This window comes from Schistocerca nitens, chromosome 2, assembly GCF_023898315.1.
Source record: "Schistocerca nitens isolate TAMUIC-IGC-003100 chromosome 2, iqSchNite1.1, whole genome shotgun sequence".
In the NCBI taxonomy this organism is placed as follows: Eukaryota; Metazoa; Arthropoda; class Insecta; order Orthoptera; family Acrididae; genus Schistocerca; species Schistocerca nitens.
Window position 1 is genome coordinate 771,613,718 of NC_064615.1, and position 13,575 is coordinate 771,627,292.

Genomic DNA, 13,575 nt, shown 5'->3' on the forward strand with positions numbered 1-13,575 from the left:
TATCCTCTTCCATTTCCATAATATTGTCCTCAAGTACATCGCCCTTGTATAGACCCTCTATATACTCTTTCCACCTTTCTGCTTTCCCTTCTTTGCTTAGAACTGGGTTTCCATCTGAGCTCTTGATGTTCATACAAGTGGTTCTCTTATCTCCAAAGGTCTCTTTAATTTTCCTGTAGGCAGTATCTATCTTACCCCTAGTGAGATATGCCTCTACATCCTTACATTTGTCCTCTAGCCATCCCTGCTTAGCCATTTTGCACTTGCTGTCGATCTCATTTTTGAGACGTTTGTATTCCTTTTTGCCTGCTTCATTTACTGCATTTTTATATTTTCTCCTTTCATCAATTAAATTCAATATTTCTTCTGTTGCCCAAGGATTTCTACTAGCCCTCGTCTTTTTACCTACTTGATCCTCTGCTGCCTTCACTACTTCATCCCTCAAAGCTGCCCATTCTTCTTCTACTGTATTTCTTGCCCCCATTCCTGTCAATTGTTCCCTTATGCTCTCCCTGAAACTCTGTACAACCTCTGGTTCTTTCAGTTTATCCAGGTCCCATCTCCTTAAATTCCCATCTTTTTGCAGTTTCTTCAGTTTTAATCTACAGGTCATAACCAATAGATTGCGGTCAGAGTCCACATCTGCCCCTGGAAATGTCTTACAATTTAAAACCTGGTTCCTAAATCTCTGTCTTACCATTACATAATCTATCTGATACCTTTTAATATCTCCAGGGTTCTTCCATGTATACAACCTTCTATCATGATTCTTAAACCAAGTGTTAGCTATGATTAAGTTGTGCTTTGTGCAAAATTCTATCAGGCGGCTTCCTCTTTCATTTCTTAGCCCCAATCCATATTCACCTACTACGTTTCCTTCTCTCCCTTTTCCTACACTCGAATTCCAGTCACCCATGACTATTAAATTTTCGTCTCCCTTCACTATCTGAATAATTTCTTTTATTTCATCATACATTTTTTCAATTTCTTCGTCATCTGCGGAGCTAATTGGCATATAAACTTGTACTACTGTGGAAGGCGTGGGCTTCGTATCTATCTTGGCTACAATAATGCGGTCACTATGCTGTTTGTAGTAGCTTACCCGCATTCCTATTTTTTATTCATTATCAAGCCTACTCCAGCATTATTCCTATTTGATTTTGTATTTACAACTCTGTATTCACCTGACCAGTAGTCTTGTTCCTTCTGCCACCGAATTTTACTAATTCCCACTATATCCAACTTTAACATATCCATTTGCCTTTTTAAATTTTCTAACATACCTGCCCGATTAAGGTATCTGACATTCCACGCTCCGATCCGTAGAACGCCAGTTTTCTTTCTCCTGATAACGACGTCCTCCTGAGTAGTCCCCGCCCGGAGATCCGAATGGGGCACTATTTTACCTCCGGAATATTTTACCCAAGAGGACGCCATCATCATTTAACCATACAGAAAAGCTGCATGCCCTCGGGAAGAATTACGGCTGTAGTTTCCCCTTGCTTTCAGCCGTTCGCAGTACCAGGACAGCAAGGCCGATTTGGTTAGCTTTGCAAGGCCAGATCAGTCAAGAATCCAGACTGTTGCCCCTGCAACTACTGAAAAGGCTGCTGCCCCTCTTCAGGAACCACACGTTTGTCTGACCTCTCAACAGATACCCCTCCGTTCTGGTTGCACCTATGCATCTACGGTACGGCTATCTGTATCGCTGAAGCACGCAAGCCTCCCCACCAACGGGAAGGTCCATGGTTCATAGGGGGTGGAGTTAGAAGTAACACTATGAAAACCATCATTCCCGTCGTTACGGTTTCTAGCTTTGTTTGTGACGCGACAAATGTCAGTACGGCGTTAAATTCACTGACACAATTTTCGGGAAAGGCGCTGCGGCAGCCCGTTTTGCAAGTCTTTTCATTGGGTTGCCTGTCGCAGGCGTCCACTGTTTCGATGCGACATACGTGGCAAAGGGTTAACAATAATACTTTAAGATAGCTCAATCTACGGGTGCAGTCTCTAATTATTAGAATTCTGTAAATCATTAGCAGGCTTCCCTTTAGCAGTGCAACACTGATACCATGTAGCGAATTTCCAATAGTTCTATGGTAGGCTTTCATTGGGTGCATACGTCCCAGTGATAATGAAAGGCTTAAATTATAAGAGAAAACTTAATTTAGGTGCATGTTTTTAAAACTAGACGTACAATCTCACATTTTTTTCAGATATTAAGTAATATTTGCGCCAAATTTGCTTGAAATGCAAGGATCGTTTCAGAGTTATACTATACACCACTAACAACTGGCGTCTCCACCCTTAGGGGTTAAATGCCATCCAGACTATCAATAATCAGCCTAACGGTCATGAGAAATTTGTATTTGAGATCAGTGTCGTTCGTTTTAGATTAATTTCAAATGCGTCCCATCTCTAACGGTCGTAGGAGTGTCTTGCCCAACAGCCACTTGACTGTGGCGTTTGCATTCACTATAAAATAGAAGCCTGAGGTGTGCCAGCTGCAAGAATATAATTAAAGTATATTATAATTGCTATATTAATCCAGAATTTATCGTATTCTGAATTTGGGCTGAAATGATTGAAGTTATCATTTACAAAATTTATTCTGAAACAGTTAATATCTTTCCATTGTACACTGAGATAAAAAATAAAACAATAATATGTCCATTGTACTCCTGATTATTTCCCGGTCACTTTCCTGGGTGTTGGAATTACTGTGAGACAAAACTGGTAGGCTGTCTGTAACATGTGTGCACTCTCTCTTTTTTTAAATTTATTTTATTTTAGTCATAAGTCTTCCGACTGGTTTGATGCGGCTCGCCACGTAAGTCCCTCGAGTGCCAACCTCTTCATCTCAGAGTAGCAAATGCAGCCAACATACTCAATTATTTATTGGATATATTCAATCTCATTCTTCCCCTACAGTTTTCATGCACTATAGATCCCTCAAGTGCCGTAAACATTGTTCCTTGATGTCTGTACACATGTACTATCATCCTACCCCACCTTCGTGTCAGTGTTTTCAACATGTTCCTCTCCTCACAGATTCTGCATAGAACCACCTCAATTCTTACCAGCGTCCACCTAATTTTCAACAGTCTTCTATTGCTCAGTTTTCCCACAGTCACAGTCTATGGTTCACTTGCGTACTATACTGTGATCCAAACATGCATTTCCAGAAATGTTTTCTTCCCAGTAAACTTCCTTTAGACAGGAATGCGCTCTTTGTCCGTGATAGCCAGCTTTTTGTATCCTCTTGTTTCGTCCGTCATGTGCTATTTTACTTCCAAGGTAGCAGAGTACCTTCACTTGTCACTTTTCTTCGTGGTCCCCAGTAATGACGGTAAGTTTACCGCTAATCTCATTTCCAGCCGTCCTCATTACATTCTTCTTCCTTCGATTTACACTCAATACATTTTTCATACTCATCAGACTGTTCGTTTCCTTCAACAGGTCATTTCTTTCAACAGGTCTCTTTCACTGACGACAGCAAAGTCATTAGCGAATCTTATCGTTGATATTCCTTCTCCCTGAATTTTAACCACATTCCTGGTGCAGTGTCTCGCAGTCCCGTGCGCCCTGTCCAGCGTTGAGGCCGAGCGTCACTGAGAAACGGACGTACGTTGTTGTGGCGGTGTGGTGGAGCTCCATCCTGTGGGAAAATGAAGTCATCAGAGTCCTCCTGAAGTTGTGGAAAAAGTCATTTCTGCAGCATTTGAAGATACCTCAACACTGGATAGGGCACACGGGACCCCGAGACATTGCCTTGCATTCTTGCCCTCCAAGATCGCCAGACATGAGTCCAAGCGATTTTTTCTTGTGGGGTATGTGGAGGAAAGTGTGTTCATTTCCCCTTTACCTCGTGTTATAGAAGTGAAGAACTGTACATCAGCCGCAATAACTTGTGTAACAGCAGATACAGTGTGTAAAGTTTATGGCGAATTTAGCTATCGTCGAGATGTTGTTCATGCTGCCGCTGGTACACTCACAGAGAATTTGCAATAGCGTAGCTAAAATTTTAAGATTTTGTGAGAATTTTTTAATTCGTTCCATATTTGTAATATGTTTTTATCAATAAACATGGAGTTTTGATATGATGTCATTCTTTCTTAAAAACACTATATACTGGTATATATCACAATGCGTAAATTGAACAGTAAGGACGAAAGTCTTTATGTCTCTCTTATACCCTTTCTAACCCGAGCACTTCGCTTTTTATCTTCCATTCTTATAGTTCCCTCTTTGTTCCTGTACATACTGTATGTTACCTGCCTTTTCCTATAACTTAAACCTAATTCCCTAAGAATTAGAATATCTTGTATCATTTTACATTATCAAACGGTTTTTATAGCTCAACAAATGCCATGTACGAGGTATCCACCAATCAATAATAGCAATTCCCCAAACGAAAAACCAGATAAAGAAGATATACGATGATCATAAAACTATGCTCTTGTTGCTGTGGTCCTCATACCGAAGACAGGTGTAACGCAGCTCTCAACCCTAGTCTCTCCTGTGCAAACTTATTCATCTCTGCATAATTACTGCATATTTCCCAATCTCTCTCCACTGCCAAAGTAACAGCCTGTTGATGCTTCAGGATGTAGGTTATCAACCTATCTCTTCTTTTAATCAAGTAGTGCCATACATTTGCTTTTTCCCCAGTTCGATTCAGTACGTACTCATTAGTTACGTAATCTACTCATCTAATCTTCAGCATTTTCCTGTAGCGCCACAATTGAAAAGCTGTTTATCGCCCACGTTTTACTTGTTAGCTCCACGTAGTTCCGAGAAATACTTTCAGGAAAGACTTCCTAACATTTAAATTTACATTCAATATCAACAACAAAAATTTTCTTTATCAGAAATGATTTTCATGCAGTTCGTTCTACTTCGGCCATTGTCACTTAATTCGCTGCCCAAACCTCATCCAGTACTTTTAGTGTCTCATTTTCTAATCTAATTCTCTCAACTTCAACTGATCAGGCGGCTACATTCCATTACCCTTGTTTTTTTTTAATCCATTCCGTACGACTACTCTTCCAAAGAAATTGCCGTCTCTGAAAGATTTATAGTGTCGTAGGCCCACATGTCCTCGGGAAATTAACGTCTGTAGTTTACCCTTCCTTGCTTGCAGTACCAAGATAGGAAATCCATGTTGTCTAACGTTAGAAGTCCTGATTAGTTAATCATCCTGACTGTCTCCCCTGCAACTAATGAAAAGGCTGCTAACCCTCTTCAGGAACCGTATGTTAATCTGGTCCCTTCAAAGATGCTCCTCCGATGTGGTTATTCGTAAGGTATGGCTGTCTCTATCGTTGAGACACGCAGGACAGCCCATTGCGGCAAGGCCCATGTTTCGCACGGGTCAATTACTCTATAACCTATAATAAATTTTGTCCCACGACTAAGAATTAACCCTTACCTAAGTTGAATTTGTAGGCAAAGGCCTTGCCGCAGTGGATACACCGGTTCCCGACAGATCACCGAAGTTAAGCGCTGTCGGGCGTGGCTGGTACTTGGATGGGTGACCATCCGGGCCGTCAGGCGCTGTTGCCATTTTTCGGGGTGCACTCAGCCTCGTGATGCCAACTAAGGAGCTACTCGACCGAATAGTAGCGGCTCGGGTCAATAAAAACCATTATAACGACTGGCAGAGCGGTGTGCTGACCATACGCCCTTCCTATCCGCGTCCTCATCTGAAGATGACACGGCGGTCGGATGGTCCCGATGGGCCACTTGTGGCCTGAAGACGGAGTGCTGCTGCTATGTTGAAATTTGTACAATACATTCTTCAGTAATGGTATTCTCCTTATTAATGCTCCAAACATACCTGGTGTTTATAATTAAAATGCAGCTACTCACAGAGATCCTGTGTGGGCTGTAATAATCGTATGCCAGCGAAACTTGGGCCGCCTGAGTGGCAGAGAGGTTTAGGGTGCCATGTCACAGATTGCGCGATCCCTCTCGCCGGAGGTTCGAGTCATCCCTCGGGCATGGATGTGTGTGTGTGTGTGTGTTGTTCTTAGCGTAAGTCAGTTTACGTTAGTTTAAGTAGTGTGTAAGTCTAGGGGCCGATGACCTCAGCAGTTGGTCTCTTAGGAATTCACACACACACACACACACACACATACATACACGCGCGCGCAGCGAAACGTGGTAGGTATTCTAATGCGTTAATGAAGAGCCGGTTTACGCTGGAAAAAGTTAGTTCCAAATTGGGCCACCAGGTGCAAATCTGATGCTGTGAATACAAGAAAGACCTGTAGAAATGTTACCATACGTCATAAATTAGGTATGGGACTTCGAAGAAACGATCGAACAAGTGAGAAAGGCATAATGTTACTTTATTGTCAAACGCCGATTACACAATTTGTTTAATATGAGTACCAGAGACATCGACAAGATGCTGCATCCGTAAAATGACGTGATCAACGGTTACTTACAGTAGTTCCAACGGAATCTGAGCTACGTGTTCCTGGATACTGGCCTTCAGATCAAGAAGAACCCTGGTAAAAGCGTTCTTTTATACGAGGCGTGTTTTTTTTAAGTAAGTACAGTTTTGAAATTAAAAAAAAAGATGTGCTAAGATATCTCAATAATTTTATTTTTACATGAAAGCCTGTACCTTAATCTACTTTTACACATTATTTCCGTCAATATTGAGGCACTTGTCATAATGTTGTACCAGTTTTTGTATACCCTCCTCATAGGAGTCTGCCGCCTGACTTGTTAACCACTGCATCACCACTGTTTTGACTTCGTCATCGTCTTGAAGACGCTGACCGCCCAGGTGTTTCTTCAAGTGCAGGAACAGATGGTAGTCACTGGGCGCAAGACCGGGACTGTACGTAGGATGATCTAGAGTTTCCCATCGAAAACATATGATGAGATCTTTGGTCTGATTCGCCACAAAGGGGATTGTCTTGGAGCAACGCGATGCCATTGCTCTACTTCCATGGACTGTTGCTTTGATTCTGGTGTGACGTAGGCCACCCATATTTCATCGCTCGTAACAATTTGGCTTAAGAAATCATTACCGTCGTTGTGGTACCGTTCAAAGAAAGTCAATGCACCGTCTAAACGTTTGGTTTTGTGCACATCCGTCAACATTTTCGGTACCCAACGTGCGCACAATTTTCGGTAATTCAAGTGCTCGGTCACAATGCCATACAAAACACTACGAGAAACATTAGGAAAGTCGTCCCGGAAGGAGGAAATCGTAAAACGTCTGTTTTCTCTCACCTTATTGTCCACTTCCTGCACCAAACTTTCATTAACGATCGAAGGAAGCCCACTCCGTTATTCATCATGCACATTTGTGCGGCCATCTTTAAATGCTCTCACCCACTTTCTAACCATTCCATCACTCATAATGTTTTCTCCGTAAACTGCACAGATCTCACGATGAATATCGATCGCTTTTAGGCTTTTAGCAATAAAAATTTTATAATAGCCCGTACTTCACAGTCGGCGGGACTCACGATTATCGGAGGTATCAGTACACAACCTAAACAAGGAAGAATGAGACTGTAACGGCGTCAGTGCGTAGTTTAAGGTACAAATGGCTCTGAGCACTATGGGACTTAATTGCTGAGGTAATCAGTCTCCTAGAACTTAGAACTATTTAAACCTAACCTAAGGACATCACACACATCCATGCCCGAGGCAGGATTCGAACCTGAAACCGTAGCGGTCGCGCGGTTCCAGACCCAGCGCCTAGAACCGCTCGGCCACTCAGGCCGGCGTAGAGTAAGGTACAGGCTTTCATGTAAAAATAAAATTATTGAGATATCTTAGCACGTCTTTTTTAAATTTCAAAACGGTACTTACTTAAAAAACACGTCTCGTATATCACCGTAGCCAAAGCTCACATGGATTTAGATCAGGTGATCTTGCAGGCCGTGCATCTGGAAAACCTCTGGAAATAACACGTTTGTGAAGGGATGCTTTAAGCAGATCTTCCACTGGGCGAGCGACATAGGTGTTGTCTCATCTTGCACGAAAACAGTGCTTTCGACACAACTGCGCTCTCCCAAGGCAGGAATCACAGAATACTGTACAGGGAGGTCTCGATAACTTACAGACGTCACGTGCACCAACAGGCCCTCTGGGAGTATTCTCGTCTAAGAATAAAGGTGCTTGTGAATCCACATTACACCGTCACATATGGCTAGTGACAGCCCGCTCTTCGTGCATAACACACGGCTTAACGGTGTCACAAAATCGGCAGTTCTGTGTATTCATTGCACCCTGTAGTGAAAAATGTGCCGCCTCACTCCACCGAGTACTTCCCAACAGCTCACACGGCAACTTACGTCAGTAGCTGCTTTTTAATTATAACTACCCGGTGCATTTAAAAAGTCGTAGGACTCAAGTTCAGAAGATTTAAAAATCAACATAGGAGGCTAGGAGGACCAACCGCTGGTCTCGCAGAGATGAGAAAAAGTCGGAAGCTGTAGCGCAAAGTCTCGGGCGTCGCCCTGTTGAAGGCGAGTGACATAATGGCATCGGCTGGCGACTCGCGGCTTGTGGCGCTCCGGCGGACAGACACCTGCTACCGAGCCGCGCATGCGCGCAGGCGACCGCCGGCTGCGGCCTGCCCACGCCTCGCGCGCAGTAGCCTGTAGCCTCCGGAGCGGCGCAGTAGGCCTCTCGACGCTCCCGCGGGTCGCAAGTGGCCGGACACATTCCTCAGCGATACGGTGCGGCGCGCTAATTGGCCTGTCGTGACAGCCGCTCCCATTACGTCATGCTCGTGTAGCCTCCGTCGACAGTGCAAAGCGACATGGTAAGTTTTTCGACACTCGTGCGTGTTAATCTATGAATTGTTATCCGGCAGAAAGAAGTGCAGCGAAGGCGTCATATGAAAGAGCCTACTGACCACCTACCGTACGTCATTTATCGATGAGCCAATACGATTCTTGGTGAAACCGAATACTGTACACGGCAAAATACGCGTGGAATTTTAGGAACTATGTTCTAATTTTATGTGTGTTTAGAACAGCAGAGTCAGTCACTTTTGTTTTGTTGTTTATTAACATAATTTTCACGCGTGTAAATAACCGGTTTTCAGCTAACGCATGCGTTGATGCATAAATTCCTGTAGCAGATCGTGCTAATAACCGCTCAACCGCGAGAAAACCGGAAGCGCGGGTAGCTGGTGATCTGAGCGAATGTTGACGAGAAAAAAAAGGTAGAAGAAAAGGATACATATCTGCATGTACGTGAAACAATGACGCGCAAGTTTCTGAAGCCTATCTGATTTTATTTTCCTCGCATGTGTTCAGATTTTTAATACCATTTCATTTTTCTCTGATGGAAAAAAATGGTTCAAATGGCTCTGAGCACTACGGGACTTAACGTCTGAGGTCATCAGTCCCCTAGATTTAGAACTACGTAAACCTAACTAACCTAAGGACATCACACAGATCCATGCCCGGGGCAAGATTCGAACCTGCGACCGTAGCAACAGCGTGCGTGGTTCCGGACTGAAGTGTGATGGAAAGGTAATGTACTTGTTGAACAAAAGTTGTATCAAAGGTTGCTTCACTCGTCAGAAAATGAGTTGTTATCCATTCCAAACTAGTAATATTTTTTTAAAAATAAACATCATAGGAAATTTTAAAAAATACACTCCTGGAAATGGAAAAAAGAACACATTGACACCGGTGTGTCAGACCCACCATACTTGCTCCGGACACTGCGAGAGGGCTGTACAAGCAATGATCACACGCACGGCACAGCGGACACACCAGGAACCGCGGTGTTGGCCGTCGAATGGCGCTAGCTACGCAGCATTTGTGCACCGCCGCCGTCAGTGTCAGCCAGTTTGCCGTGGCATACGGAGCTCCATCGCAGTCTTTAAAACTGGTAGCATGCCGCGACAGCGTTGACGTGAACCGTATGTGCAGTTGACGGACTTTGAGCGAGGGCGTATAGTGGGCATGCGGGAGGCCGGGTGGACGTACCGCCGAATTGCTCAACACGTGGGGCGTGAGGTCTCCACAGTACATCGATGTTGTCGCCAGTGGTCGGCGGAAGGTGCACGTGCCCGTCGACCTGGGACCGGACCGCAGCGACGCACGGATGCACGCCAAGACCGTAGGATCCTACGCAGTGCCGTAGGGGACCGCACCGCCACTTCCCAGCAAATTAAGGACACTGTTGCTCCTGGGGTATCGGCGAGGACCATTCGCAACCGTCTCCATGAAGCTGGGCTACGGTCCCGCACACCGTTAGGCCGTCTTCCGCTCACGCCCCAACATCGTGCAGCCCGCCTCCAGTGGTGTCGCGACAGGCGTGAATGGAGGGACGAATGGAGACGTGTCGTCTTCAGCGATGAGAGTCGCTTCTGCCTTGGTGCCAATGATGGTCGTATGCGTGTTTGGCGCCGTGCAGGTGAGCGCCACAATCAGGACTGCATACGACCGAGGCACACAGGGCCAACACCCGGCATCATGGTGTGGGGAGCGATCTCCTACACTGGCCGTACACCACTGGTGATCGTCGAGGGGACACTGAATAGTGCACGGTACATCCAAACCGTCATCGAACCCATCGTTCTACCATTCCTAGACCGGCAAGGGAACTTGCTGTTCCAACAGGACAATGCACGTCCGCATGTATCCCGTGCCACCCAACGTGCTCTAGAAGGTGTAAGTCAACTACCCTGGCCAGCAAGATCTCCGGATCTGTCCCCCATTGAGCATGTTTGGGACTGGATGAAGCGTCGTCTCACGCGGTCTGCACGTCCAGCACGAACGCTGGTCCAACTGAGGCGCCAGGTGGAAATGGCATGGCAAGCCGTTCCACAGGACTACATCCAGTATCTCTACGATCGTCTCCATGGGAGAATAGCAGCCTGCATTGCTGCGAAAGGTGGATATACACTGTACTAGTGCCGACATTGTGCATGCTCTGTTGCCTGTGTCTATGTGCCTGTGGTTCTGTCGGTGTGATCATGTGATGTATCTGACCCCAGGGATGTGTCAATAAAGTTTCCCCTTCCTGGGACAATGAATTCACGGTGTTCTTATTTCAATTTCCAGGAGTGTATTTTACAGTCATGACGTTCTGTAGAAATCCAAAACGGATGAAATTGTGCTCTTATTACAATATTATTTTCTTAAACTTGAAGTCATGAAGTTTAATGTATTTTATGCCGGTGGTGCCCCACATCTTGTAAATATTTGAGTCTGCAGAGTGCACTCGACAAAGAGGCTGAAACTTGAATATGTCGTTCTGCTGACAATGCTTAACTATATCAACGCATTTTACTATTAACTGTATTCAGTGACACAGGAGAATTATTGGTGCCGCAATAAGAACGAAAGGTTAAATTCTGTTTTTCTTTTTAGTTTGGTATAAAGTTTCTGTTTTGTTTCGTTTGCAATAAAATTTGAACCAGTATACAAGTGTACGCAAAAATTCATTCTGTAGCACTCTGAATACAAACGAAACGTTCTGAGTACGCTGCCTCTGGGTCACCCGAGAAATGCAATTTGAGCGCGTGACCGGGTTCTTGGAAATGTTTGTCGATTTCCATTAGAGAACTGCGGTTTATGGAGAATTTGACGTCTTATTACAGCTAAACCGGGAGGAATGTAGCAGCGTTCAATATTATCGGTTGTTCTCCGCGCTGTTCTGCACGCTTTGTTCTCAGTGACCGGCGAAGTAAAGCAAACGCTAAATAGTGGAAGCATAATACATTGTTAATGAGAGGCAATTCCAGAAGCGTAAGTACTCATTGTATATTGCACCATCAGGTAGTGGTTAACTAAACGGAAAAGAAACAATTTAAACTACGCGCATTAAAACGATTTTCTGCAGACAATACCTGTAGCTTGGTAGTGAGCTGCGGCCGCACATTCGTTAACAAACTAGACCTGCATTCGGGAGGAGCAGGGTTTAGACTTCCATATATTTCCTGGTAACACTTAAAGTGAACGCTGAGATGGTTCCTACGGTGAGGCCGCGCTAGATTTGAATGGCTGATATATTTCATTTGGACTTGCGTTACCTAAAACTCATATTTTGTAATACTGGTAATGCGCTATTTTTAAAACTGAACCACAGATATTTTCCATTGACATGAATCTCAACTTTCGTTCTTTTTTGTAAAATGTGGTTGGTCATAGAGGGTGTTTAATGAAACTGAAATATATTCCTACAGGAGGTAGTAATGATCAAAACTAGAGGAAAAGTTCATACAGCTGGCTCCATTTGGAATGCGTCGCACGCATTGGTGACACGCGCCTGTAACGTCTGCACAATGTCGTTGGGTTTGACACACACCAATGCGTTTAAATGTCACCACAGAAATTTTTTGATAACTTCCTACGGGACCAAACTGCTGAGGTCTTCGGTTCCTGGGCTTACAGACCACACGGCTATCCCCTTAGAAATCCAGCGGGTCCGGTGAACGGGGCAGGCCGCGCTACTGGACCACCTAAACCAGTGAGTCGCCTATGCAACGTTGCGGTGAGGTACTGTCGCACAATCCATAAAAAATGGGGTGGTGTCCCGTCGTACAGAAACTGCAGTCGCTGTCTTTCTGCAACGGTAAACTTCTCCATTAGCGCTGCTAAATCATCACACAGAAACCGGCGATCCACAGATCTGTTTGGTAAATTGACCATATCAGTCTGTCACCGACAATTCCTGCTCTTACATTGCTGCTGAAACGATCGTGATTCCTCACCTCCATGATTGCTGGAGGATTTGGATCTGCCCGACATGCGTATTGTGGCAGTTTACCAAACTATCTCTTGCGAATCCCGCCTCATTTACAAATAAAATCCGCGCGGAGTGGCCGCGCGGTTTGAGGCGCCATGTCACGGATTTCGCGGCCCCTCCCGCCGGAGGTTCGAGTCCTCCCTCGGGCATGGGTGTGTGTCTTGTTCTTAGCGTAAGTTAGTTTAATTTAGTTTAAATGCGTAAGTCTAGGGACCGATGATCTCAGCAGTTTGGTGCCTTAGGAATTCACACACATTTGAACATTTATAAATAAAATCCAAACTGTGAACTGAAGAGGTTCAATGGCCCATAAGTCAACAGATTGTGGTTACCGGACATATAATTATAAAAACTATTATTGTAGTTTGAGCAGTAATACCTTTAGCACTATGTGAGTCTTTTTAATCACTGTTTATCATGTTGAATAATTTGAACTCAGTTCTTTTGAGTTTTAATTCTTATCGTTTCATTAAATTATAAATGATAAAATATATGCAGTTGAATAATAAACATTAATAGTTACTAGAATGAAATTTTCGCTCTGGAGTGGAATGTGCGCTAATATGATACTTCCCGGTAGATTAAGACTGTGTGCCGGACTGAGACTCGAAATTGGGTTGTTTGTCCTTCGTGGCTAAGTGCTGTATCGACTGAGCTCCCCAAGCACGACTCACGACCTGTCCTGGCAGCTTTACTTCAGCCAGCACCTCATCGCTTTCCTTCCAAATTTCGCAGGCTTGGCTCTGAGCACTATGGGACTTAACATCTCAGGTCATCAGTCCCCTAGAACATAGAACTACTTAAACCTAACCAACCTAAGGACATCACACA

At 44.4% G+C, this 13,575-nt stretch overlaps 1 protein-coding gene and 1 pseudogene across 4 annotated transcripts in view; both read left to right on the forward strand.

Moving 5' to 3' along the window:
• LOC126237019 (ras-like GTP-binding protein RhoL) overlaps window positions 1-13,575 on the forward strand; it is a 342,104-nt gene that overhangs the window by 79,722 nt on the left and 248,807 nt on the right. The window contains exon 1 of one of the 4 annotated variants that reach the window (XM_049946755.1): window positions 8,619-8,797. The exons of 2 other annotated variants lie outside the window; for them this stretch is intronic. In XM_049946755.1, the coding sequence (XP_049802712.1) occupies window positions 8,795-8,797 (3 nt within the window). In that variant the 5' untranslated portion in view covers window positions 8,619-8,794. Of the gene's footprint in view, window positions 1-8,618; window positions 8,798-13,575 lie in introns of those variants that run through there. One more of the 4 variants, XM_049946756.1, reaches the window with a different exon arrangement.
• Window positions 5,448-5,565, forward strand: LOC126237985 (5S ribosomal RNA; annotated as a pseudogene).